Source organism: Chiloscyllium plagiosum, unplaced genomic scaffold (assembly GCF_037043375.1).
Source record: "Chiloscyllium plagiosum isolate Xiang-an unplaced genomic scaffold, Cpla_swu_hap1 HiC_scaffold_20, whole genome shotgun sequence".
Taxonomy (NCBI): Eukaryota; Metazoa; Chordata; class Chondrichthyes; order Orectolobiformes; family Hemiscylliidae; genus Chiloscyllium; species Chiloscyllium plagiosum.
Window position 1 is genome coordinate 55,329,098 of NW_028270158.1, and position 23,947 is coordinate 55,353,044.

The 23,947-nt window shown below is 41.2% G+C and overlaps 1 protein-coding gene across 5 annotated transcripts in view; it reads right to left on the reverse strand.

The window, feature by feature from the left end:
* Positions 1-23,947, reverse strand: part of LOC122560524 (sodium/mannose cotransporter SLC5A10) — a 147,028-nt gene that overhangs the window by 110,813 nt on the left and 12,268 nt on the right. For all 5 annotated transcript variants that reach the window (XM_087997961.1, XM_087997963.1, XM_043711228.2 and 2 more), the window contains 5 exons: positions 17,834-17,905; positions 16,465-16,569; positions 8,528-8,587; positions 8,317-8,421; positions 3,730-3,835 (listed from right to left, as the gene is read on the reverse strand). In XM_087997961.1, coding sequence (XP_087854087.1) covers positions 3,730-3,835; positions 8,317-8,421; positions 8,528-8,587; positions 16,465-16,569; positions 17,834-17,905 — 448 coding nt within the window. The remainder of the gene's footprint in view (positions 1-3,729; positions 3,836-8,316; positions 8,422-8,527; positions 8,588-16,464; positions 16,570-17,833; positions 17,906-23,947) is intronic.

Sequence of the window (23,947 nt, forward strand, 5' to 3'; positions counted from 1 at the left end):
AGAGGGCTGGCAGTCTCTGTGCTGTGTTAAAGAGCGTGAATGAATTAACTACCTCAATGTTCTATACAGTGAGCATCTGCAGAATAAAGAAGATTCGGGGCAATTTTTCAACAACAGATACCGTTGATTAGAAATTAGAATTGTGCCCAAATGCATGCCCACTGCAACAACATTTGGCACAAAGGTATCACTTGCCTTTCATTTATATACTACCTGTACTTCAAGGGACACTTGTGAAGTTGTGGTAGTGTACTTACTCTGAGCTAGCAGACCTATGTTCAAATCCCACCTGCTTCAGAGGTCTGTTATAGTATCTCTAAACAAGTTGATTAGGAAATTATCTACTACCTGTACCTCACAACTGAATGCTAGAGGTTTGAAGGTGAGGTTGCCATGGGTACTGTATCAAAACAAACAGATGCAATGACCCCCAAAATCTAATTCGAAGCAAGGCTGAGTATTTAAATAACAAACAGGGGATATTGCCCAAGCCCAAATACCCTTGAGTAGGTAGCTGCCTTCATGAATTGCTGTAGTCTTTGGTGTATGGGGAGACCCTCAAAGCTGCTGGAGAGGGAGTTTCAGAAGCTTGACTCATCAACAGTGAAGGATTAGTGATATATTTTCAAGTCTAAATGGTAGGGATTGTAAATTTGGGTGGTAGTGTCAGGGGCCTGGATCAGTTGCTAAAGTGCATCATGTAGATGGTTCACACTGCTACCGCTGTGAATTGTTGGTGAAGTGACTGGTGGATGGGATGCCAAGCAAGCAGGCTGGATGGTGTCAAGTTTCTCCAGCGTTACTGAACCATTAACACATTAGGAATGAAAACAAATTAAGATTAGAAGATGTTCTACAACTTGACGCCCCAAATAAATAACAAATTGATCTTAGTCTTCACTAGCATCAATGTGCTTGACAGGAATAAATTGTTGTAATTTATTTTGTCCCACTGCTGGAACTGTTCTGAGATTATCCTTTCTGTTGCATATCCCACTGTTGGATTCATTTCCCACTATATCATGAAGGAGCAATGGTGGGTGACCATGCCTTTCCTACAAAACCCACCTGCTTTGTGATTAACAAACTGATCAAATTCAGCTGAGGATTCTCAGTAACTCCTTGGTCGCTCTAAAGAAAGGATTTGCTCTGGTTAAGGATTTCAGACAACTGGGCTATTTAAAAAGTTTTGGACAAAGCAAGGCTTTCTTTGGCTAAGATCAGATGGAGCTTCATCCTGAGTACTAGCTGTTATGCAGTCTCCAATAAGCTCATCTTGTAGGGTTGTCTTTTGGTCACGGTGGTCTGCTAGACAAGACAGGATATTTATGAGAGAATCCCTAATCTTCCTCAGTTCCTGGCTGGGTTGATTAAACCTAACAAAGTTGATAACTTCATTACACCCAAGACTAAAGTAGATCTTGAGCACTTTAATTCATTCTTCACCTTTTGCTGTTTTGCTCACATCTCGAGTCAGCATCAAATTGAATCATCAGTGTTGCCAACGGCGGATAAAAGCAAATTAACCTGACCCTTGGTTTGGAAGCAAGGCCTGAGGTGTACAGTGCTGAGCAAACTTACCCACTGACACCCCCATGGTCTAAAGGGGCTTTCGAGACTTACTCATCTTGAAAGCAGCACCAATGTTATACTGACAGGTAGGCCTCCGTCAGGCTTTCCCCAAGAATTTGTTTTATGTTGCTGATTGCTTAGAATTATTCCCACCATCAATCGGGGCACTGCATTTTATGAGGTCGTATCGACTTTGTACAGAGAGAGAGCGAGTAATTCCTTCGCACCGTAATCAGGAACCTTTCTTTAATGAGATGTACTGGAGTCATTTAGGAGTACACAACTTGAGTATTGCTGAGCAACGGATATAGTTCTTCAAAATCTTTTGTCTAGCATTCATCAGAACAATTTGCAAGAAATGCCAAAGTACAAAGGTAAAACTGCAACACTTCTAACAAAAACAGGGTGTGCTGGATGAACACAGCAGACCTGGCAGCATTTGTACAGGAAAAAAAAACAGAGTCAGCATTCCCATTCCAGTGACCTTTCATCATAACATTTATAACTGTCAATCATCATCTGACTGCTAGTCTCCATAGCAACGACTCTACCAATCAGCATCCCTCTTGTCAACCAATCAAAACTCTCCTTCCAGATAGTATAGATGTTGTATTCCCTTTACATTAGTGTCTCTGATGAGTACAAGACAAAATAGCTTCAACAAAAAGTGTATATATTGCCAAAAAGATGATACAGAGTTAAGTAGGAGAGGGCATTCCTAGAATCGTACTGGCTTGGTCCTTATTCCAAATGTGTCCGCACATTGGCAAATGTCACTGACAACGTACCCCATTCTTTAGCATAATGGGAATTATCCTGTAATTGTAAGATTGCTTTGGAAACCTCCCTCTGTATTTAGACACCAAATAGACAAATAATTACAACAGCTGGAAAATAACCACCCTTGGAGCTTTGCATAAATTTCATAAAAGACAAAAGTGGATTATAAGCAATACAACATTGTGAGCAGGAAATAATAACAGGATAAAGTGTAAAAAGATCCTTAGAAAGGATTGAACTACATCAACACCACTAGTTTGAATTGTATTATTATATACTTACATCCTTCATTAACATTTACAGAGCATAAAGAAAACTTACTGTTTTGATTGAATGAAAACATCAACAATTTGTGTTTATATCATGTGTTTAACATCTTCCAAGGCACTTATGGGAGCATTGTGAAACAAAAATTGACACTAAGCCACATGGACAGGTGACCAAAGAGCTGGTCAAAGAGCTTGGTTAAAGAGCTAAGTTTTAAGGACCACTAAAAGAGGTGGAAAGGTTTGAGTTTTGTCAAGTTGAAGGCACAGCCAGCAATAATGGAGTAAGTAAAACCAGGTACTGTATTCACACAAGGCCAGAATTAGAGAAGTATGGATGTTGAAGGGTTCTGGGACTGGATGAGATACCAGAGATAAGGAGGGATGAGAACATGGAGGACATTGGGATAAAGGATGAAAATTTCATAAATGGGTTGTTGCTTGAGACCAATTTGAGTAAAGAACAACCTCCTACACCACGATGGTTAGATACATTCCTGGGGTTCATTTCCAAATAGCCCTCCTAAACTTTCCCACTATTGGTTCTGCAACACACCAATTCTCAAGATGTCCAATTTCCCTACACCAACTGGAAAGTGAAAAGACTATTATCCAATTGGATGATCCTTGGCTGTGAGTCAAACTCTTCTTTTCCCCTCATCCAATAATTATTAACAGGACAAAATGTCTCAAAGATGTTTTTCATAGCAAAAACACTACTAACCGTCTTTATGATTCTACCCTCTCTCACCGCCGTGGAATGGAAATTAGCCCCTAAATTTATGGAGCTTCCAGTGCAATACTAGCGGATTGGCAACTCTTACTTGCCAAAAAGAAAAGACACAAAGACCTCAGGTACAAGTCCAACTTCTGAGCAACTTCTTCTGCTTGGGGACCAACTTGTTGCTGGGGGTGTGGAGGAAATCCTGAGATATTCAGCACAGTTGCAGTAACTGAATAGAAATTCTGGCATCCCTCGACTGTCCCTGAAGGGAATCAAAATGTTTTTTCTTCCCAGTGACTGACTGGCCTACTGTGATCTCGAGCAACTTTCTACAAATGCATTTTACATTTCTAGCAGATTTATTTTAAGAGGCGAGTGCCTTGTTACCTGCTATAGTGTAGAGAGCTGTGACGACCAGCATCAGAATTGTCGACAAGTAGAGATTCCATCCAAGGCACACTTGCACAAACAAGGCTCCTGAATACAAATCTGTCTGATGAGATAAAAGTGATACATTATTGTGCAATTGAAAACCAAGGCATCGCGCATATAGACTGAAGGTGAAATGGTTGACAATGACAGTAACCTTAAAAGGCAAGTTAGAAAGGTTAAAGGAAGATAAGGAATGCTCCTGATCTCTGTCACCTCCTCCAGTGCCACACCACCTGCAGATTCCAGATTTCACTCACTTTGGGTTTTTGTGAAATCCCACCATTGGTGTGTGTAGTTTTAGCCAACCTGTGTTCCCTCCTCACTTCCTCCTTCTATGCAATCTGCTTTGATCAAGCTTATGCCAGATCTCATAACATCCCCATTTTGGTTCATCATCTGTTATTTTTGATTGTGTCTACCATTGTGCCTTGGGTAGGTTTCCTACATTAAAGGCACTATGTATCCAGAAATGAGGGTCTACAGTCATGTGGAGAAAAATGGACAAGTTGAGTGAAGTAACGCCACAGAGGCTGGGATCCCATCACCAAGTCATCCTTTATTTACAGGGAGAGTCCTTGACACTGATCCAGCTCCCTCTGAGCCAACTCTGAGTAAACAGGATGTCTGACACTCCTGTTTTATCTGTCAGCCAGGGCTCCCTGATTGGACCAGCTTTGCAGCCCCAATCAGGGAGCTCATAATCTATGAGGTCCACCTGGCTAACCTTGTTACAATCACTACATCTGGGGGTATTCATCTTTACGTGGGGAAGGTTATGAGTGGACTTGACAAAACTTTCAAAACCATGAATGGTTATGTTGGGGTGAATACTGAGAAACTTTTCAGTGGGTAATAACTAGTAATCTGTTTCCAGTAACTAATGGACAGAGATGTAAGGTGATTAGTAAAAGAGGATATGTAAGAATTTTTTTTTTATTTTTTCACACAGAATGATTATGAACTGGAATACACTGCTAAACTTTGAAATGGAATTGTAAGTATTTCAGGGAAATGAATGGAAGACCACAGGGAAAGAACTGATGAATGGGAATAATTAGAAAGCTTTGCCAAAAAGCCATCCATAGTGAAAATGAGCTGAAAGCCCTGATTCTGTGTGGTATCATTCTATCACTATTATCACTGCATTCTACTCTACGGTTTTTCTGTTAGGAACATGTGTGTTCTGTAGAGAGAAAGCATTTCAGATCTCACAGATAACCAACAATTGTACAGACTTTGAAGATAGAATGGCTCCTTCTGTATATACAACTCGGATTTATTTTCCTTGATCAATGGGACAGACATTTGAGAAAGAAATCCCTTATAATCTCCAGTGCTAAAGGCAGTCTTAAAATGAACTAGCCAGAAGGCCTCTATGATTAACAGGAATGGAATTGAGATCTTCTGAAGCAACAGGTTTCAAATAACATGTTTGGGCATCAATACTAGTTCACAAAGTATTTAATCAGAAACAACAGACATACAAAACCCTTCGCAAAAAGAGGAAGAACAGTGCTTTGGGAGACAGAGATTCTATTAATGTGACAAATTTCATTTGAAGAGTCATCATTGGCAGGAACTACTTAGTTTTAGTTCATGACCAACAGGAACAAACTCCACATGTTATGGTGCAATGATTGTCGTCAATTATATAGCTGGTTGCACAAAATAAATGCAGCATATTTTCAAGAGAATAAAAGCTGGAGCTAAATCGAAGCTAATCTCACTTGCAGTCACTCATTAGGCACAATGTGAGAAAAGAGCCAGGGTCAAGATTAGGAGGACCGCTTTTATACACAGTATGTTGCCATGATCTAGAATGCAATGTTTGAAAGGCTGCTGGAAGCAGATTCAATCATTACTTTCGAAAGAGAATGGAATGCGCACTTGACAATTTACAGAGCGATTTGGAAAGATGTGGGAATACTGAGATAACATTCTTTCAAAAGTCCAAGCACAGGCACAATTGGCCAAATACCTGCTTCCTGCACATTTTGATTCCACACTGACGGGGGTGGCGGGGGGGGGGGGGGGGGGGGGGGGTAATAAACCTCCTGAAGTGTGCCAGCTGCCAATTGTCAGTTCTCCGAGGTTTCTGCATGAGACATAGGAGCAGAGGGAGGCTGTTTGGACCATCGAGCCTGCTCCATCATTAAATGAGATCATGACATGATAATCTTCAACTACTCTTTCTTGCTTTATGCCATAATCCTTGACTCCCCCAGAGATTAATAATCTCAACCCTGAATATATCTAACAATGCAGTCTTGACAGCCATTTGCGGTAAAGAATCCCACAGCTTCATTATCCTTAGAGAAAGGGAATCCGCCTCATCTCTGTCTTAAATGGATAACCCCTTAATCTGAGATTATGTCCTCAAGCCTGCTCTGCCATTCTATAAAATCACTGTGTTACATCACTGCAAAATAATGGAATGGCAAATGCTCGGAACAAAGAGAATATTTGCGATCTAATCACACCGCCAGTTAGTACTGTTTGGAACTGACATCTGAGCAGGTGAAGAGATAGCTCTGGACAGTAAAAGACCACAATACATTTATAATCACAGGAGTGCAAGCAGTGACTACATTCATTCCAGTTTATCCTGATTGCTCTCAAGTTGCCTTGCTTATTTCCTATCATTGGGTGGGCAGCGCCTTGTGGCTAACTGGAAGCATTTCATAAACAATGAACCTTGGCCTTGCTATACACAACATTAGAAATACTGTCATTTACCTGTGCGTATGTGTGTGATGGAGACAGCACGTGTGCATTCTGTCTCAGGGCACATAAGTTACCTGCATCTGACTATGCCTGGCCAGTTTGCCAATGTACAGATGGCCATTTTGATGGTCACCTTTGTATTCAGGCCAATTATTCCGGAAAAACTGTAAGGCAAGCTACGCTGAGCCAGTCTCAACTGGTATTCTATTGGCAAATGCACAATGAGACTGGCATTAAAGTCACTGGCAGTGATCATGCACAGTTGGCCTGTTCAGAAGGCACTGGTATGTGGCAGAGGATTGGAAGCAAGGGAAGCTTCTTTCCGAATGTTTACTATCACCTGGTTAAAGTTGGAAATCTAACTGCAATCTTCAACAACTCAAGAGTTATTCATGCTAAAATTACTTACTTTTAGTTGGCAACTAATACTGTAAAAGCATAAGGTTAATTCAGAGAGCCTTATTCTGGCTCAAACTAGCTGTAATATGTCTGGGTGTGTCATGACAAACGAGATCGACAGAAAGTGATTTAAGTGTAATATAATTTGCAGAAGGTGTGTCTGTCTACTCACCTTTCCCTTTCCCACTCCCATTGCATTCTCTCGCCACAGGGTGTGACAATTCTGGCAAATTCAGGGATGATTTACCTGGCTGTTTTGACTTGTACGAAGAAATGACATGTCAGTCAAAACCCAAATATATTAAAACTGAAGGAATGTGCTCTCCAGCTTTTTCTAGACTAACACAGAATGGCTTATTGCACAATAGTTGTGCTTAAGAAGAAAACTGCATTGATGATGAAGCTTGAGGTGGGGATGATTTTCTCATGAGCTGCGAGAATGTTTCCCCTTGTTGGGGAGCCTCGGATAATGGGTTTCAAAATAAAGGGGCTCCCGTTTAAGATGTAAAGATTTGGTGACTCACAAGATGAATTCAACTTTTCTACACTGAGGCAAAGCAAGCATTGATTTACCATCCGGGCAAGTGGGAAGCATTCCACCATAACCCTGGCTTGTGCTTTGTAGATGGTTAAAGGGGTTTTGTGGAGTCAGGGTGTGAATTACTTGCTGCATCATTCCCAATTTCTGATGTGTTTTTGTAGCCACAGTATTTATGCGGCTGGTCTGGTAAATGGTGACCCTTGCGTGTTAACATAGTCTGTTGTGATATAACATGATTATTTAGTGTCTGTGTAATCCCACATATAAGAAAATCACATAATAGCAGTACCATTTCAACCAATGGGATTGGAATCACATTGCAGCCAATACAGGTAAGAAAAGTTCACATCATACAAATAATGATTTAAATTCTTCAATCACCTTATAGTCAATTAACATTGGAGAAACATGCGTTTCTCCGCATTGTGGGAGATTCAGTACTGGTAATGCCATTGAATATCAAGGACAGATGGTTAGATTCTTTTTACAAGAGAGGTGGTCATTGCCTGGCATTTGTGCAGTGGTAATGAGACTTGAAATTGGCAGCAAGTCTTGGAAACAAAACTGGGATTGGACTGTGAACTTCAGTGGGAGAATAATCGGTCATGGTTAAAAATAAAAGTCAGCCGATTCACCATGAGATGGTTTCATACATGTGGTACAGACCTTGCTGTGCCTTAAAAATAGTGCTGTCGACTCTGAGATAAACAGTCAAGTCTATAAGCTGCAGCATTGAGCACGTGCTGCACTATTGGAAGAGCCATCATTTGAATATGATGTTAGACTGAGGCACCAGCTGCCCTCTCAGGCAGATGTGAAAGATTCTGCGACCATTTTTAAATAACAGAAACGCAGAAAGGGAAACAATATTTGCTTACAGATATCTTGGTGAATACAGACAACAGAAGTGATAGGGCAGATAAATACATCCGGATCCTTTCCCCGCCAAATCTCTTTTGAAGGTATTCAGGCATAGTCACTATCTGTGATGAATAATTTGGAAACAAAGGCACATTAGCATAAATAAAGCTAAGCATTCGCTAAACTTCTGTAATAATGTTATTTGTAAAACACATCAGATGTACTTACTCCAGATGATATATAGACAGGCACAAATATCCAAGCCAGCATTAAAAGCACATAGGTGGCCTGTTAAGATAATTACATAGTAAGTCCCTGACCAACATTGATTATTACTCAGTTATACAGTTATATGAAAGGTCACGCAAGTGAAAATTAACATGTTTCTCTTTCTACAGCTTTCGCAAAACCTGTTGACTATTCCCAGTATTTTCTGTTTTGGTCATAGAATCACAGAATCTACAAGTGTTACAGTGCAAAGGAGGCCATTTGGCCCACATGCCTGCACTGGCTCTCTGAACATACTGACTTTTTAACCACTCTCCTACCTTTTCGCTGAGCCCCTTTGCATATCATCTCTATTTAAATAAGCTTCTAACACTCTTGAATGCCTGAGATGAGCGTGCTTCCATACATCTCCAGACAGTGCATTCCAGACCCTAACTACTCCTTCTGTGGGAAGAGGCTTTTTCGTGCTTTGTTTGTTCTGGTAAACATGTGGGGATTGTGTTGCCATTTTGAACAAAATCTGTTACTCCACTACAAACTGTAACAAAAATTATACTCATTTCAAAAAACATGTTATTCTGTTTAAATTAAATTATATATTGCAAAAACAAAGCCTGAATAAACCATCACAATTGGGAAGGGTTCTAAAATTTGTAAACAATTTCTTTGGTTTATTTAAGATTAAGAACTTGTTGCACCTTGAGCAATATGGGTGAAAATGGGCTTGTCATAAAAAATAATTGGAAAGCAGTGTCAACCCATCACTTGCAACACAACCTGAACTGACTGGAAATGACTGTTCAGAAAATGTACAAAGTTTTTCTCAGCTTGTGAGATGTAATGTCATCAATTTTTCAATAAGCTCTGAAATTAAAAAAAAAGACAGTCCAAACCCTATGAAGTCTCCTTGAAGGTCTATAGACAAATTTAATTATGGGAACTCCCAAAAGTGATTAGTTCATCTGTGGGGCACAGCTGGTTTTGTAAGCAGCACCTGTATTATTGAGATCACTGTCAAAGCAAGCACATAAGTTGATGAAAATCTGCATTGTATACAACATGCATTTTAAATTCAGCAACTTTTGCAGCAGTGATGCTGACTAAGCCAAAAAAGTCCAAGTGCAGTGGAACAGGAACATAGCACACAGTGAGGCCATCTACCCCATCTTGTCTGTGATAGCTGTTTGAAAGAAACTTATTCCCTTGCATTTCCTCCCTCCATGACCCCACAAATATTGCCTTGTCAGGCATGTAGGAATGTGCACTTTATATTTCTACTAATCTGAAAGGTTAGTTAGGCTTCTGTTGTAGTAAAGAATTTAGTTTATTAAAAATTGAGTCAGTTGCACACTAGAATTTGTTTTGCAGATCATTCTGCTGTGACGCTTGTTTTGTGAATACAACTTCACTGGAAGTTGATTGACAAATTGGGGGCATGTTTCTAAAGCACAAACTTTTAAAGCATTTATTGGTTATAATGCTATTTCAGCCGTATTAGTTCAAATGATGCTGGTATTATGCGATTTTCTTATAACACGGGGCTGCACAAGAACAGAATAACTGTGTTATAGCAGAACCGACTGTATTGTTAGAAATTGAGAGATTGTTTGAAACACTTAAATTAAGGGAATTGAGTTCCACAGGGAGTTGGGGACCACAAATCTTCTGTTGGTTCTTTCAGTGGGATGAGATGGAAATGTGTTGCTGGAAAAGCGCAGCAGGTCAGGCAGCATCTAGGGAACAGGAGAATCGACGTTTCAGGCATTAGCCCTTCCTCATTCCTGAAGACGGGCTAATGCCCGAAACGTCGATTCTCCTGTTCCCTAGATGCTGCCTGACCTGCTGCGCTTTTCCAGCAACACATTTCCATCTCTGATCTCCAGCATCTGCAGACCTCACTTTCTCCTCTTTCAGTGGGATGTAGATGCCGTCTGTCCTATCGAGACCGAAATGAAAGTGAGTTGATAAAAGTATGAGGCAGGGCAGTGATTGCTGTATCTTTCATCTTCCTGCCATGAGGAAGAGCTGTCCTGCCCAGAAATCAATGAAACAATTTAAACGGTCACTTAAGGACCTATTCCATTATATGTTAGCTACAATAGATGCCCCTCCCCCCCCCCACTGGTGAACTCTGGTAGCCTCCTTGTGATACTGGGATGTAGGCTTCCATTTGAGCATCTTCAAGCCCACAAAGGGATTATATGATGAAAATGGTTGACCCGCAGCAAGCTCTCAGGCCAACTTGCCTATGCCTGCTGCCCCATGAGCCCATTTACCTGTTTGGGAGGGGAGCCTGTCTTCATCTTGGTGGGCGGCACGGTGGCACAGTGGTTAGCACTGCTGCCTCGCAGCGCCAGAGACCCGGGTTCAATTCCCGACTCAGGCGACTGACTGTGTGGAGTTTGCACGTTCTCCCCGTGTCTGCGTGGGTTTCCTCCGGGTGCTCCGGTTTCCTCCCACAGTCCAAAGATGTGCAGGTTAGGTGAATTGGCCATACTAAATTGCCCGTAGTGTTAGGTAAGGGGTGAATGTAGGGGTATGGGTGGGTTTCGCTTCGGCGGGTCGGTGTGGACTTGTTGGGCCGAAGGGCCTGTTTCCACACTGTAATCTAATCTAATCTAATCTTCACAGTGCAATCCCAGCAGTGACCACAGTTACCAGTGGTACTGCTGAGTCTACTGAGCTTCCAGCTCTCCAATTGGTCAGGAGCTTTGGGTGACAGGCATTTGTCCTTTAAAGGGATAGAAGCCCCAATGGAAAATAATTGGTTTATTCATTTCGGGAGAGCCGAAACATGCTGTCTTGAATCCTACAGATGGCCAAGGCTGGATTACTGTCTGATTTTGGGCACGTTGTCAGGGCCTCCATCATGATGAAACAATTCTAGCCCTGAATTGAGCATTGAGATCATGACTGACACTCCAGTACAGTAGAGAGGAAATGCTGCAATGTTGGACGTGTCATCTTTTGGAGGAGAAATTAAAATTGAAGTCCTGCCCACTGTCTCAGCGCCCATGGCATTAAATATGACACAATATTACTTTAGAATATAGCAAGGGTGTTCCCCTTGTGTCCTGGTTAATTCGTATTCCTAAATCTGGTTATTATCACATTGCTGTTTGTTAGAGATGGCTGTGTGCTGTTACGTTTTGTACAACAAAGACTACACTTCAAAAGTATTCTACTGCCTGTAAAATGCTTTGTCACTTCCAGTTGCTGTGGAAGGGACTATATAAATGTAGATTTTGTCTACACTGCTAATTTTCATTTTCAAATTCAATGGAAAATAATGATGGCCTTTGGCATATATTAATTCTACTGTCAGCCGACATCCAAATTTAAAATAAAAACTGAAAGTGCTGGATAAACTCAGCAGATCTGGCAGCATCTGTACACAGAGAGAGAAACAGAGTTAATGTTTTGAGTTCTGTATGAATCTTAGAATCATAGAACTGTACAGTACAGAAAGAGGCCATTCCACCCAAAAAGACTGTACTGGCTCCTATACCCAGCTAGTCCTATTCTCCAGCCCGATCTCCACAGCCCTCTAACATCATCACATTCAAATATATATCCAGCTCCCTTTTGAAACCTCCTATGGAATCCACTCTCCCAGGCAACACATTCCAAACTCTAACAACTCTCAGAGTAAAGAAGTTGCTTCTCATTTCATTCCTAGTTGTCTCGTTGACAAACTTGAAATTGAAACCATTAGTTACTGACATCTTGGCTAACATGGTGCCACTATTTAAGAAATGTGGTAAGGAAAGCCAGGGAAAGCCTGACATCGGTGGTGGGCAAGTTGTTGGAGGAAATCCTGAGGGATAGGATTTACATGTATTTGGAAAGGCAAGGACTGATTAGAGATAGCCAGCATGGCTTGGAGTGTGGGAAATAATGTCTCACGAACTTGATTGAATTTTTTTAAATAAGTAACAAAGAGCATTGATAAAAGCAGAGCAGTGGACATGATTTATATGGACTTCAGTAAGGCATTCGACAAGGTTCCTCATGGGTTAGCAAGGTTAAATCTCATGGAGTACAGGAAGAACTAGCCATTTGGATACAGAACTGGCTTGAAAGTAGAAGACAGAAGGTGTGGTGGTGGAGGGTTGTTTTTCAAACTGAAGGCCTGTGACCACTGGAGTGCCACAAGGATCGGTGCTGGGTCCTCTACCTTTTGCCATTTATATATATATATATATACATATATATACATACATGATTTGGACGTGAACATAGGAGGTATAGTTAGTAAGTTTGCAGATGACACCAAAATTGGAGGTTTAGTGGACAGTGAAGAAGGTTACCTCAGATTACAACAGGATCTTGACCAGATGGACCAATGGGCTGAGGAATGGCAGATGGAGTTTAATTTAGATTAATGCGAGGTGCTGCATTTTAGAAAAGCAAATCAGAGCAGGACTTATACACTTAATGATATGGTCTTTGGAGTGTTGCTGAATAAAGAGACCTTGGAGTGCAGCTTCCTAGCTCCTTGAAAGTAGAGTTGCAGGTAGATAGGATAGTGAAAGTGGTGTTTGGTATGCTTTCCTTTATTGGTCAGAGTATTGAGTACAGGAGTTGGGAGGTCATTTTGCAGCTATACAGGACATTGATTAGACAATGATGGACTATTGTATGCAATTCTGGTCTCCTTCCTTTTGGAAGGATGTTGTGAAACTTGAAAGGGTTCAGAAAAGATTTACAAGGATGTTGCCAGGGTTGGAGGATTTGAGCTATAGGAGAGACTGAATATGCTGGGACTGTTTTCCCTGGAGTGACAGAGGCTGAGGGGTGACCTTATGGAGGTTTATAAAATCATGAGAGGCATGGATAGGGTAAATAGACAAAGTATTTTCCCTGGGGTGGGGGAGTCAAGAACTAGAGGGCATAGGTTTAGGGTGAGAGAGAAAAGATATGAAAGGAACCTAAGGAGCAATCTTTTCACACAGAGGGTGGTGCGTGTATGGAATGAGCTGCCAGAGGAAGTCGAGGAAGCTGATACAATCACAGCATTTAAAAGGCATCTGGATGGGTATATGAATAAGAAGGGTTTAGAGGAAAATGGGCCAAGTGCTGGCAAATGGGACTAGATTAGGTTAGGATATCTGGTTGGCATGGACGAGTTGTACTGAAGGGTCAGTTTCCGTGCTGTATATCTCTATGACTCTATCTTCTTGGATTCTAAAGATTTACTCTGTTCTTCTTTCCACTGATGCTGTCAGACCTGCAGGGTTTCTCCAGCACTTCCTGCTTTTCTTTTATTGCAGATCTCTGGAACCTCAAGCACCTTTGCTTTTGCCTGAGTGTCCAAATTTGAATATTGTTGAAAAGGAAGGGATGCTAATTAGGGAACTTGCTTTCGCCATGGCAACACCTCATCCAATCATCGATTTGCAAACCAATCAGCACCGTTTTCTCCTGGACAGTAAATTGTTTTTGAAATTGCTTCGAAATTTGAGCAAGACAAAAAACTTTGGAAACATGCTTCTCTTTTTAACATTCCCCTGAAAAATTGGAAATAAGTCCCTGTTCACAGAGTATGTGCATTGTTTGGAGAAATACTATATACACAGTGAACAAGACAGGGCTTTATTGCTGGTTGAGTTTATATGGTAATATGCCAATTTTTTTTTAATAATAAGGTTTTTGCTCAAGATTTATCAAGTGATTTATGGGTGTATTACTGGGAAGTAGCATTGATGTCATAACACCTTTGGATGACGCATCAGAGGTTCTAAGAAAAAATTATTGAAGCCACTTAAAATTACTAGGAAGGATTCAGAGGGATAGGAACAAGGACTGGCAAATGGGATGAGATGAATTTAGGATAACTGGTCAGCATTGACGGGTTGGACCAAAATGTCTGTTTCCGTGCTGTACATTTCTATGAATCTATGAATTGGTACTACAATTCTAATTAGTGCAGATTACCAGCCAAATAGATTGACACAACTTGCACCAAGCAATTCACTTACAGCAGTGATCTTCAATGAAGCACTGAGTATAAGTTAAAGAAATCCTATTTGAGGAACCTTTTTAGGAAGGGGAGCAAGCAATGTTTAGGTTCCCTGGGAAATCAAGGAATTCCAGAAAGGATCTGAATGGATTGGGAACAATAAGTCCAAGTGAAGCTTGTGAATGAGGAAGATCTTGGGAAACAAATGCTGATCTTTGTTTGCAAATATTGTATAGAATGTGTCACAAATTTCCATCAGAAATAGGAAGCTGCTCCACCACGGCTGATCTCTCTCTCTGTCTCTGTCTCTCTGTCGTATCTTTATTGGGTAAGGGCTGTCAGTCATTGTGGGACAAAGGGAGAAGCAACTTTGAAAACCTATCTTGGGCATTATGTGATTGAGCCCATATTGTTAGCATTCAGCACAATTTAACAACACATGCTAAGTAACACCCCAACCCCGCCACCACCCCATTTCAGATAATGTTCTACTTTAAATCCACTTACCCACCCCATCTGCATATCCTTAGTATCAAATATTTATCGATCTCAGTCCTGAATACCTCTCAACTACTGAACATCCAAACCCTCTGGGATAGAGAATTCATAAGCCTCATAGTCCTCTCAGTGAAGTAATTCTTCCTCAACTCAGTCTAAATGAACACTCCATATTCTGATATATGATTCCCATGCCTAGACTCCCCAGTTTGGGAGAACTAACCTCTCAGCAAAAAGAATTTGCTTTTATGATAAATCTAACTGATCACTTCTTATCATTTGATGCTGGATTGTTAATACCCTAAAACATTATCTCAGAGCTATTGTAATCAAGTTACCACCAAACTAAAACAATGTCCTTCCCTTCTTAACACACAATGTGGAAACATATATCAGCTTAAAGCTTACATGTTCACTTTAGAACCCAAATTTCCAAATAATATTGGATCATAAGTCTTCATCACAAATGGCTGACCAGCCTTGAAGTACCATATGATATTTTATTATTCATTTGTGGGAGGTGGGCGTTGCTGGCTGGCCAGCATTTATTGCCTGTCCCCTCATTGCTGTTGAGAAGATGAGGGTGAGCTGCCTTCTGAACTGCTGCAGTCCACCTGCTGTGGGATGACCCACAATGCCATTAGGGAGGCCATTCCAGGATATTGACCCAGTGACAGTGAAGGAACAGCGATATATTTCAAGTCAGGATTGCAAGTGTCTTGAAGGGGAATTTTTAGGGGGTGGTGTTCTCATGTATCTATTGCCCTTGTCCTTCTATATGGAAGTGATCGTGGATTTGGAAGGTGCTGTCTGAGGACCTTTGGCAAATTTCTGCAGTGCATCCTGGAAATAGTACACACTGCTGCTGGGAGTGGTTGCTTTGTGGATGTGGTGTCAATCAAGTGGGATTGCTTTGTCCTGGATGTTGTCGAGCTTCTTGAGTGCTGTTGGAGCTGTACCCATCCAGGCATGTGGGGAGTGTCCCATCTTACACCTGACTTGTGCCTTGTAGATGGTGGACAGGCTTTGACATATTCCTAATGCAATTTCATAGGCTCTTAAAAAACACCAGGATTTCACCCTCCATAAATAAAAAGAACACCGCAATTTGAACCAATATCTAAGCCAACTGATAACAGAGGATTTTCACTCAGTTGACAAGAACAGCTGCTGTGATGAATTCTTCAGAGATTGGGGGCAAAGATAGTCAGCATTATTCCACAGTTAACCCAAGCTACAATCAACTGAGGATCACTGATGTTCATGATGCAGTACGTAAGGAGGATACAAGTGTATTCATTGCTTGGCACCCACCAACTGTTTAATGTGTCAAACAGCTAAAACATAATGATTTATACTACAGAGAACTGTAGTGACAGATATTGGAAAAACTGCAATTTGAAACATTTATTTTTGCCTCACCAATCACTCAAAGTAATGCCTAATACACATTTTTCAAGATCAATGTTAATCTTACATTCCACTCAAATCCAGCCACAGCAATTCCTCCAGCTGCCCCAGTGCCAGCCAGCCCAATGAACAGTCCGGAGCCTTCACTGCTGGCAAATAACGATGCCCCAATCTAGAAAAAGATGAGAGGAAAAAGGTGACATCTACTTTGGACTTCTGCAAAATGGTCAGTGAATGCCACCTAAAGTCAAAGCCATGTATTGCACCTACACTGTTCAGAATAAATTTCTTAGTTCTTTACATTAAAAAGATTATTACACTAAAAAGACAACTGGCCAGGGGTATTTATATCAAAATAGCAATTATGTTGACAGTGAAAGGATGATGTATATAAAAATTACAAACTAATGCAGTTTATACAAATATCGAAAATAGTTTCATCCAAGTTTAACATAAAAAAGTCCTAGCTATGTGTAAAGTTGATCCTCCTCAAGAATTTAACTTATAACCTACAATATCTTTTGTACACTTGAACTTTATTTTCATTCCCCCCACTGTCTCCTTGTGCCATTTAACCATCACCAAAAGCGATGGATTTGATCAATGTGTTCAATGAATGTCTACAAGAAAATGCCAGAGTTTTTGCCTTCCTTCGCACAGTTGTAATTATGGGGCACACATGGGATGGAATCGTTTTCATGTAGAGTACAAGACATTACACACTGATATAATGTTTCAATGTGTAACATTCTCATCTCTGAAGCAGACAGCTGAAGGTTTAAGACCCATCCAGAAAAGCACGAGTCCTGTCACTTTCCTCTGGGAACCTTACAGTGGGACTATGGCAAATTTACTTATCTTCTGCCAGTTTGAAAAACAAACTTCTCCCATTGATCCCTGTGTACTGTCACTTCTTAGAATCCCTACAGTGTGGAAGCAGGCCATTCAGCCCACTGAGTCCACATTGAGCATCTGAAGAGCATCCCACTCAGACCCACCCCCACCTATCCCTATAATCCAGCTTTTCCTATGGATAATCCACCTATCCTGCAAATACCAGGACACTTTGGTCAATTTAGCATGGCCAATCCACCTAACCTGTATATCTTTGGACTGTGGGAGGAAACCAGAGCACCCGGAGGAAACCCACACAGACACCGGGAGAATGTACAAACTCCATGCAGTCACCTAAGGCTAGAATTAATTCCCAGGTCCCTGATACTGAGAAGCAGCAGTGCTAACCACTGAGGCACCCCTTAAATCAACTTTGTATCTAATCTGCTATTGTCCCTTTTATCCTATATACTCTAACCTTGCTGACCAACTGTGACACTTTATACAGGTTTTCCATCTAGTGCCTGTGAGAAGCTTAAGTTAACTGTATTTTCAGTCTCTGTCTTAACATTTTAAAAGAAAATGGATACGTCAATACTTACAGGCCACCATGCCATATTTCTACCTGCAAGAAAGTATCCACTGAGTGTGTTCCTGCTTACTCTGCATGTGGACTGTAAAGAAGGAAAATAAGAGGCATTAAGCAGGATGTTGCTAAGACAAAGAACATTACATGACTGTAGAAACAAATCACACTAATCATAAGAATACGCTGGATTTTCATTATATCTAGTCATTCATGAGACTTGAGCTAGCATTTCTTATCCATCCCCTACCACCCTTGACACACGAGGCTTGTGAGACCATTTCAAGCGGCATTTAAAAGTCAGCCATATTGCTGTACGTTTAGAGTCACATATCGGCCAGACGAGGGAAGGGCAACAGATTTCCTTCCCTGAAGGACATTAGTGGGGCAGGTGGGATTTTACAAAAATTGTTGGTAGCTTTATGGTCACCATTCGTGAAACCAGTTTTCAGTTCCAGACTCATTCTTTCAACTTCAAATTCACTCACTGCCATGGTGGGATGTGAACCCATGTTCTTACAGTATTAATCTTCGAGGAGAAAGTGAGGGCTGCAGATGCTGGAGATCAGAGCTGAAAATGTGCTGCTGGAAAAGCGCAGCAGGTCAGACAGCATCCAAGGAACAGGAGAATGTCGATTCTCCTGTTCCTTGGATGCTGCCTGACCTGCTGCGCTTTTCCAGCAGCACATTTTCAGCTTCTTACAGTATTACCCTGGTTTTCTCAGAATACTAACCCTGTAATATGCCACTACACCCCTGCCTCCTCCTTTCAGTAATTATTCTTAATTATACCCATTCTGAGGAAGAGTCACTGGACCTGAAACATTAACACTGATTTCTCTCCACAGATGCTACCAGATTTGCTTTCCCAGCAATTTCTATTTTTGTTCCTATTTGTACAGTCCCTGACATTGTTACAAATCTAAGGTGCTCCATAACTGAGGAAAAATGAATGCTGAGCCACATAAGGAGTTATTAAGAGAAGTGACCGACGGTTTAGTCTACGTGGTATGTCTTAAAGAGCATATGAAAGGAGGAGAAAGGGGTTGAGAGAATTAAGAAAGATGTTTGAGAACATAGGGTCTTGGTCATCTGAAGGTACAGCCAATAATGCTGAAGCATTAAAAATCAGGGATGCACAAGGAGTCAGAATTGGAGGAATGCAAATATCTCAGAAGTTTCAAGGGCTACAGGTCATTGTCTCAACAAACTAGGCTGAATGCATTTAAATTCCACATACCACAACAATTTATATTCATTTCATGAATATCTAGATAGGGGGAAGGATAAAAAACATTGAAACAGTATGTAAAAGTCAACTGGGGAGGGATATTTTGTTAAATTATTTACTAAAGATCCGTAACCAGTACAAAGGAATACATACAGCTAGTACTTACTGAGGAAATATATGCGATTCAAATGGGACATTAAATTAAGGCCTTGTCTGTCGCCCCATAATAAGCTCCGATTTCAGTGGTGAGAAGTGGATTAAGCTTCAACCAATATCACGGAGACAGATTTTCTTATCATTATCACATTACTGTGTGTCATATATTGTTGTACAAATTGGCAACTGAGTTTCCTGTAGTAGTAACTACACTTCATAGAGTACTTGATCAGTTTTAAAGAGACGTATGGTGCTCTGAAGTCATAAAAGTGCTTTGGAAATACAAGCCTTCCTTTTCTTGCTCCAAGTAGCCCACAAAGCAAAGGCAGCAAATGAAGAGGAAATAGAAGAAGGTTCCCTTATCAGTTCTGAGTTCCTCAATAGACCTGATGGGAAAGGAAACTGAAAGGTGTGCAGGAACAAAAGAACCTCTGGGTATATGTGCACAAATGAGGATCTTGTCAGGTTGAGAAAGTTTGCAAGAGATATGGAATCCTTTGTAAATAGTGGCATAGAATACAAGAGTAAGGAAGCTATTTACAAACCATAATAAAACATTGTTTTGGCCTTGCCTGTGGTATTGTATCAATTCTGGACATTTTAGAAAATATGTAAAACTTTAGCACGGGTGCAGAAAAGAATGATGCGGATAGTTCCAGGAATGAGGGATTTTGGTTATAAAGATAGATTAGAGAAGCTGTTGCTGTTCTCCTTGGACAGAAAAGATTGAGACGAAATTTGATAAAGGTGTTCAAAATCACGTGCGTTTGTAATGGTTCTGTAAGAGTTAATGTTGGATACTGCATTAAGCTTCACCAATCTGAAGTCATAGCTTGAATGGGTGCAGAAGAGCTTTGGGGGACCTTTTGAAGTGAAGATCTCATAGATGTCCTCATAATTGATGTCAAAACATTGAATGTATTCAAGAGGCGGCTAGATATAGCACTTGTGGCACAGAGGATCAAAAGGTATTAGGGAGAAAGCAGGATTAGGCTGTTGAGTTGGACAATCAATCAAGATTGTGAAGAATGGCAGAGCAGGCTTGAAGGGCTGAATGGCCTCCCCCTGCTCCTATCTTCTATGTTCCTATGGCCGGAGTTACAATGTTTACTTCAAAAATGTAATTTGTATCTGATTGACATCATTCAATAAACTAAATCTTGCTCAAGACAAAATGTAGTTGTTGCTCTATCACTTAAACTGAATGGACCTTTAGATCCAGTCAAGGAAAGGGGATTGGTGACAGCATCCTTCTACTCCAAAATACCAGATGGTGATCAGCAGTGGGCATCGTTGCTTAATGCTACGACTTGAAAACTTCTACTGGACCCAGAATAAGAGGTATTCAGAAGATCAAATTATAGCATTTGAGATTATAGTATTAAACACATTACTACTTGAAGAACCATTTATATAGACAGCCTGTACCTGCAGGCACTTGAATATACAAGCACTGTGGAAAGAACAACAAGGGAGACATGGCAATCTGGGCTAAAGCCCTTACTTCAGGCCTGAAAAGAATGCATAAGATACTGTGTGGGCTAGAAAGAGCTTAAAGCTGAGTCACACCCAATAGATGCAAGAATCTTTAGGAACATGCCTAGTTAGAGGTTCAGCTTGGAAGTAAATATATCAGTGCTCCCATAGGTAAAGTTAAAAATTCCTTTCGAGCAAAGATTAAAACTTTGAGTTATCAACACAAAGAACAAACTGAGAAGGCTACAAACAAAACAGCTCACAATAAGCTTTGCCACTATAGCCCACAGAAACCATGACACATAGCTACAGTAGAGAAATCAAGTGCCATAGAACCATTTCACATCAAGGTTGTAGAACCAGAGCTATTGCAATATGGAATCCAGGCAACAATGGAACAATCTAAAAGCTACCACTGATAGAAACTAACGTTTGAGACTCTGCAAGAAATATGGTTGAAACTTTATTGCTGGAACAGCACAGCAGGTCAGGCAGCATCCAGGGAACAGGAGATTCGACGTTTCGGGCACATGCCCTTCTTCAGGAATGAGCAGAGAGTGTTCAGCAGGAGAAGATAAAAGGTAGGGAGGAGGGACTTGGAGGAGGGGCGTTGGAAATGTGATAGGTGGAAAGAGGTCAAGGTGAGGGTGATAGGTCGGAGTAGGGTGGAGGCGGAGAGGTCAAGAAGAAGACTGCAGGTCAGGAAGGCGGTGCCGGGCTGGAGGGATTCGGCTGAGACAAGGTGGGGGGAGAGGGGATGAAGAAACTGGTGAAGTCCAAGTTCATCCCCTGTGGTTGGAGGGTTCCCAGTCGGAAGATAAGACGCTCCTCCTCCGACCGTCGCGTTGTTGTGGTTTGGCAGTGGATGAGTCCAATGACCTGCATATCCTCGGTGGAGTGGGAGGGGGAGTTGAAATGCCGAATCAGCCGAATCCCTCCAGCCCGGCACCGCCTTCCTGACCTGCAGTCTTCTTCTTGACCTCTCCGCCTCCACCCTACTCCGACCTATCACCCTCACCTTGACCTCTTTCCACCTATCACATTTCCAACGCCCCTCCTCCAAGTCCCTCCTCCCTACCTTTTATCTTCTCCTGCTGAACACTCTCTGCTCATTCCTGAAGAAGGGCATGTGCCCGAAACGTCGAATCTTCTGTTCCCTAGATGCTGCCTGACCTGCTGTGCTGTTCCAGCAATAAAGTTTCAGCTTTGATCTCCAGCGTCTGCAGACCTCACTTTCTCCTCTGCAAGAAATATGTTATGACCAAGAAAAAAGGCCTCTTCTTGTTAAGACTTGTTCCCAGTTTAGGTTCACATACAAATATGGGTCACCTACTTGAGCTATAGTCTGTGGAATGTCTCCTTGGAAATGAATACTGGCTTAAACAGTGATGCCCATATCCCATGAATGAATTTTAAAAAATATATTCTTCCACTTTTTGAGATGATACCCACTCAGGTTCTTTCAAGAGGACATTAATCTGGAGAGAGGACAATATGTAAGAAAACTTCAACAGACTAAAGGAGAAACTAAACTTGGGCACAAAACAAGTGATTGCATACTAGGAATGGAACTAGTCCATTCAGTCCATCAAATCTACTACTTCATTTGATTAAGGCATTGTACATCTATAGGCCAAATCCACATACTCATCTTCAACCTCAGCCTAGAGTATTTCAATTCCCTGGAATCAATCAGCTATTCATAAGTTAATAAGATTCAAGACCATTTGACCCATTGAGTCTGTTCCTCTGTTTGATCATGCTGATATGCTCCTCGCCCCCATTTTTCTGCCCTCTCCCCACAACTCTTCAACCCATTACCAATTTAAAATCTAACTCTTTAAATTTACTCACTGTCCCAACATCCACTGCACTGTGGGGTAGCAAATTCCACAGATTCACAACCCTCTGGGAGAAGTAGTTCCTCCTCAACTCTGGTTTAAATTTGCTCCGCCTTATCCTATGACCTACGACTATGACCTCTCGTCCTAGAATGCCCCATAAGTGTAAGCATCCACTCCACGTCTATTTTATCCACTCCTTTTATCATCTCGAATACCTCTATTTGATCTCCCCTCGTGCTTCTAAATTCTAGACAGTATAGGCCTAAACTGTTCAATCTCTCTTCATACGACAAACCCCTCAGCTTTGGGATCAATCTAATGAACTTCCTCTGAACTGCCTCCAAAGCCGCTACTTATTCCTCAAATAAGGGAACCAAAACTGAGCAAAAATACTCCAGGTACAGTCTCACCAATGCAGTGTATAGTTGCAACAATACATCCTTTCCTTTATTGGAGGAACAAATTCTATATTTCCATTTTTCTTCATTTCCCTCCTAAACCTACTAGCTCTAAATTTAAATATTTGTCCCTCCTTGTTCTTGATTTTATTACCAGTGGAAATTGTTTCTCTGTATTCACTCTGTTGAAATGTTTCTAATATTTAAAACACCTTGATCAGATCTTCCATCAGTCTTCCACATTCAAAGGAATGCAAGAAATGTATTCAATCGGTATTCGTATTTAACCTTCCAAGTCCTGTTTCCATTCAGATTGTCATGAAACTGTACCTTGGCATTAATCATCCCACTTCAACATAGGAACTAAATTTGGAAAGTGAAATCACAAGTTACACAAACTTAAATAAAATGTGTCTACAAGAAACTGAAACTTGATGACAGTATTTGAGAGTTAGGGATCCATAGGCCATCCTAGTTGTTACCTTTACAATCTGCGCATGTCCAGAGTAAAGCTGTCAAGTACTGTCAGCTACATACAAAAATAGGAAAAATACTGGAGAATGCTAGAGATCTGAAATAAAAACAGGAAGTGCTGGAGAAACTCAACAGGTCTATCAGCATCTGCAATAGAGTTGATGTTTTGAGTTCAATTATATTACATTAGATTCCCTACAGCGTGGAAACAAGCCCTTCGGCCCAACAAGTCCTCATGAACCCCCCCAAGGGAGTAACCCACCCAGACCCTCCCTCTGACTAATGCACCTAACACTATGGGTAATTTAGCATGGCTAATTCACCTGACCTGCACATCTTTGGACTGTAGGAGGAAACTGGAGCACCCAAAGGGAACCCACACTGACATGAGGAGAATGTGCAAACCCCACACTGACAGTCACCTGAGGCTGGAATCGAACCCAGATCCCTGGTGCTGTGACGCAACAGTGCTAACCACTGAGCCACCGTACCACCCCATATTCAAATGAAGTAATTTTAAACTCAAGAACACATGAAAGCAGAAGCAGACC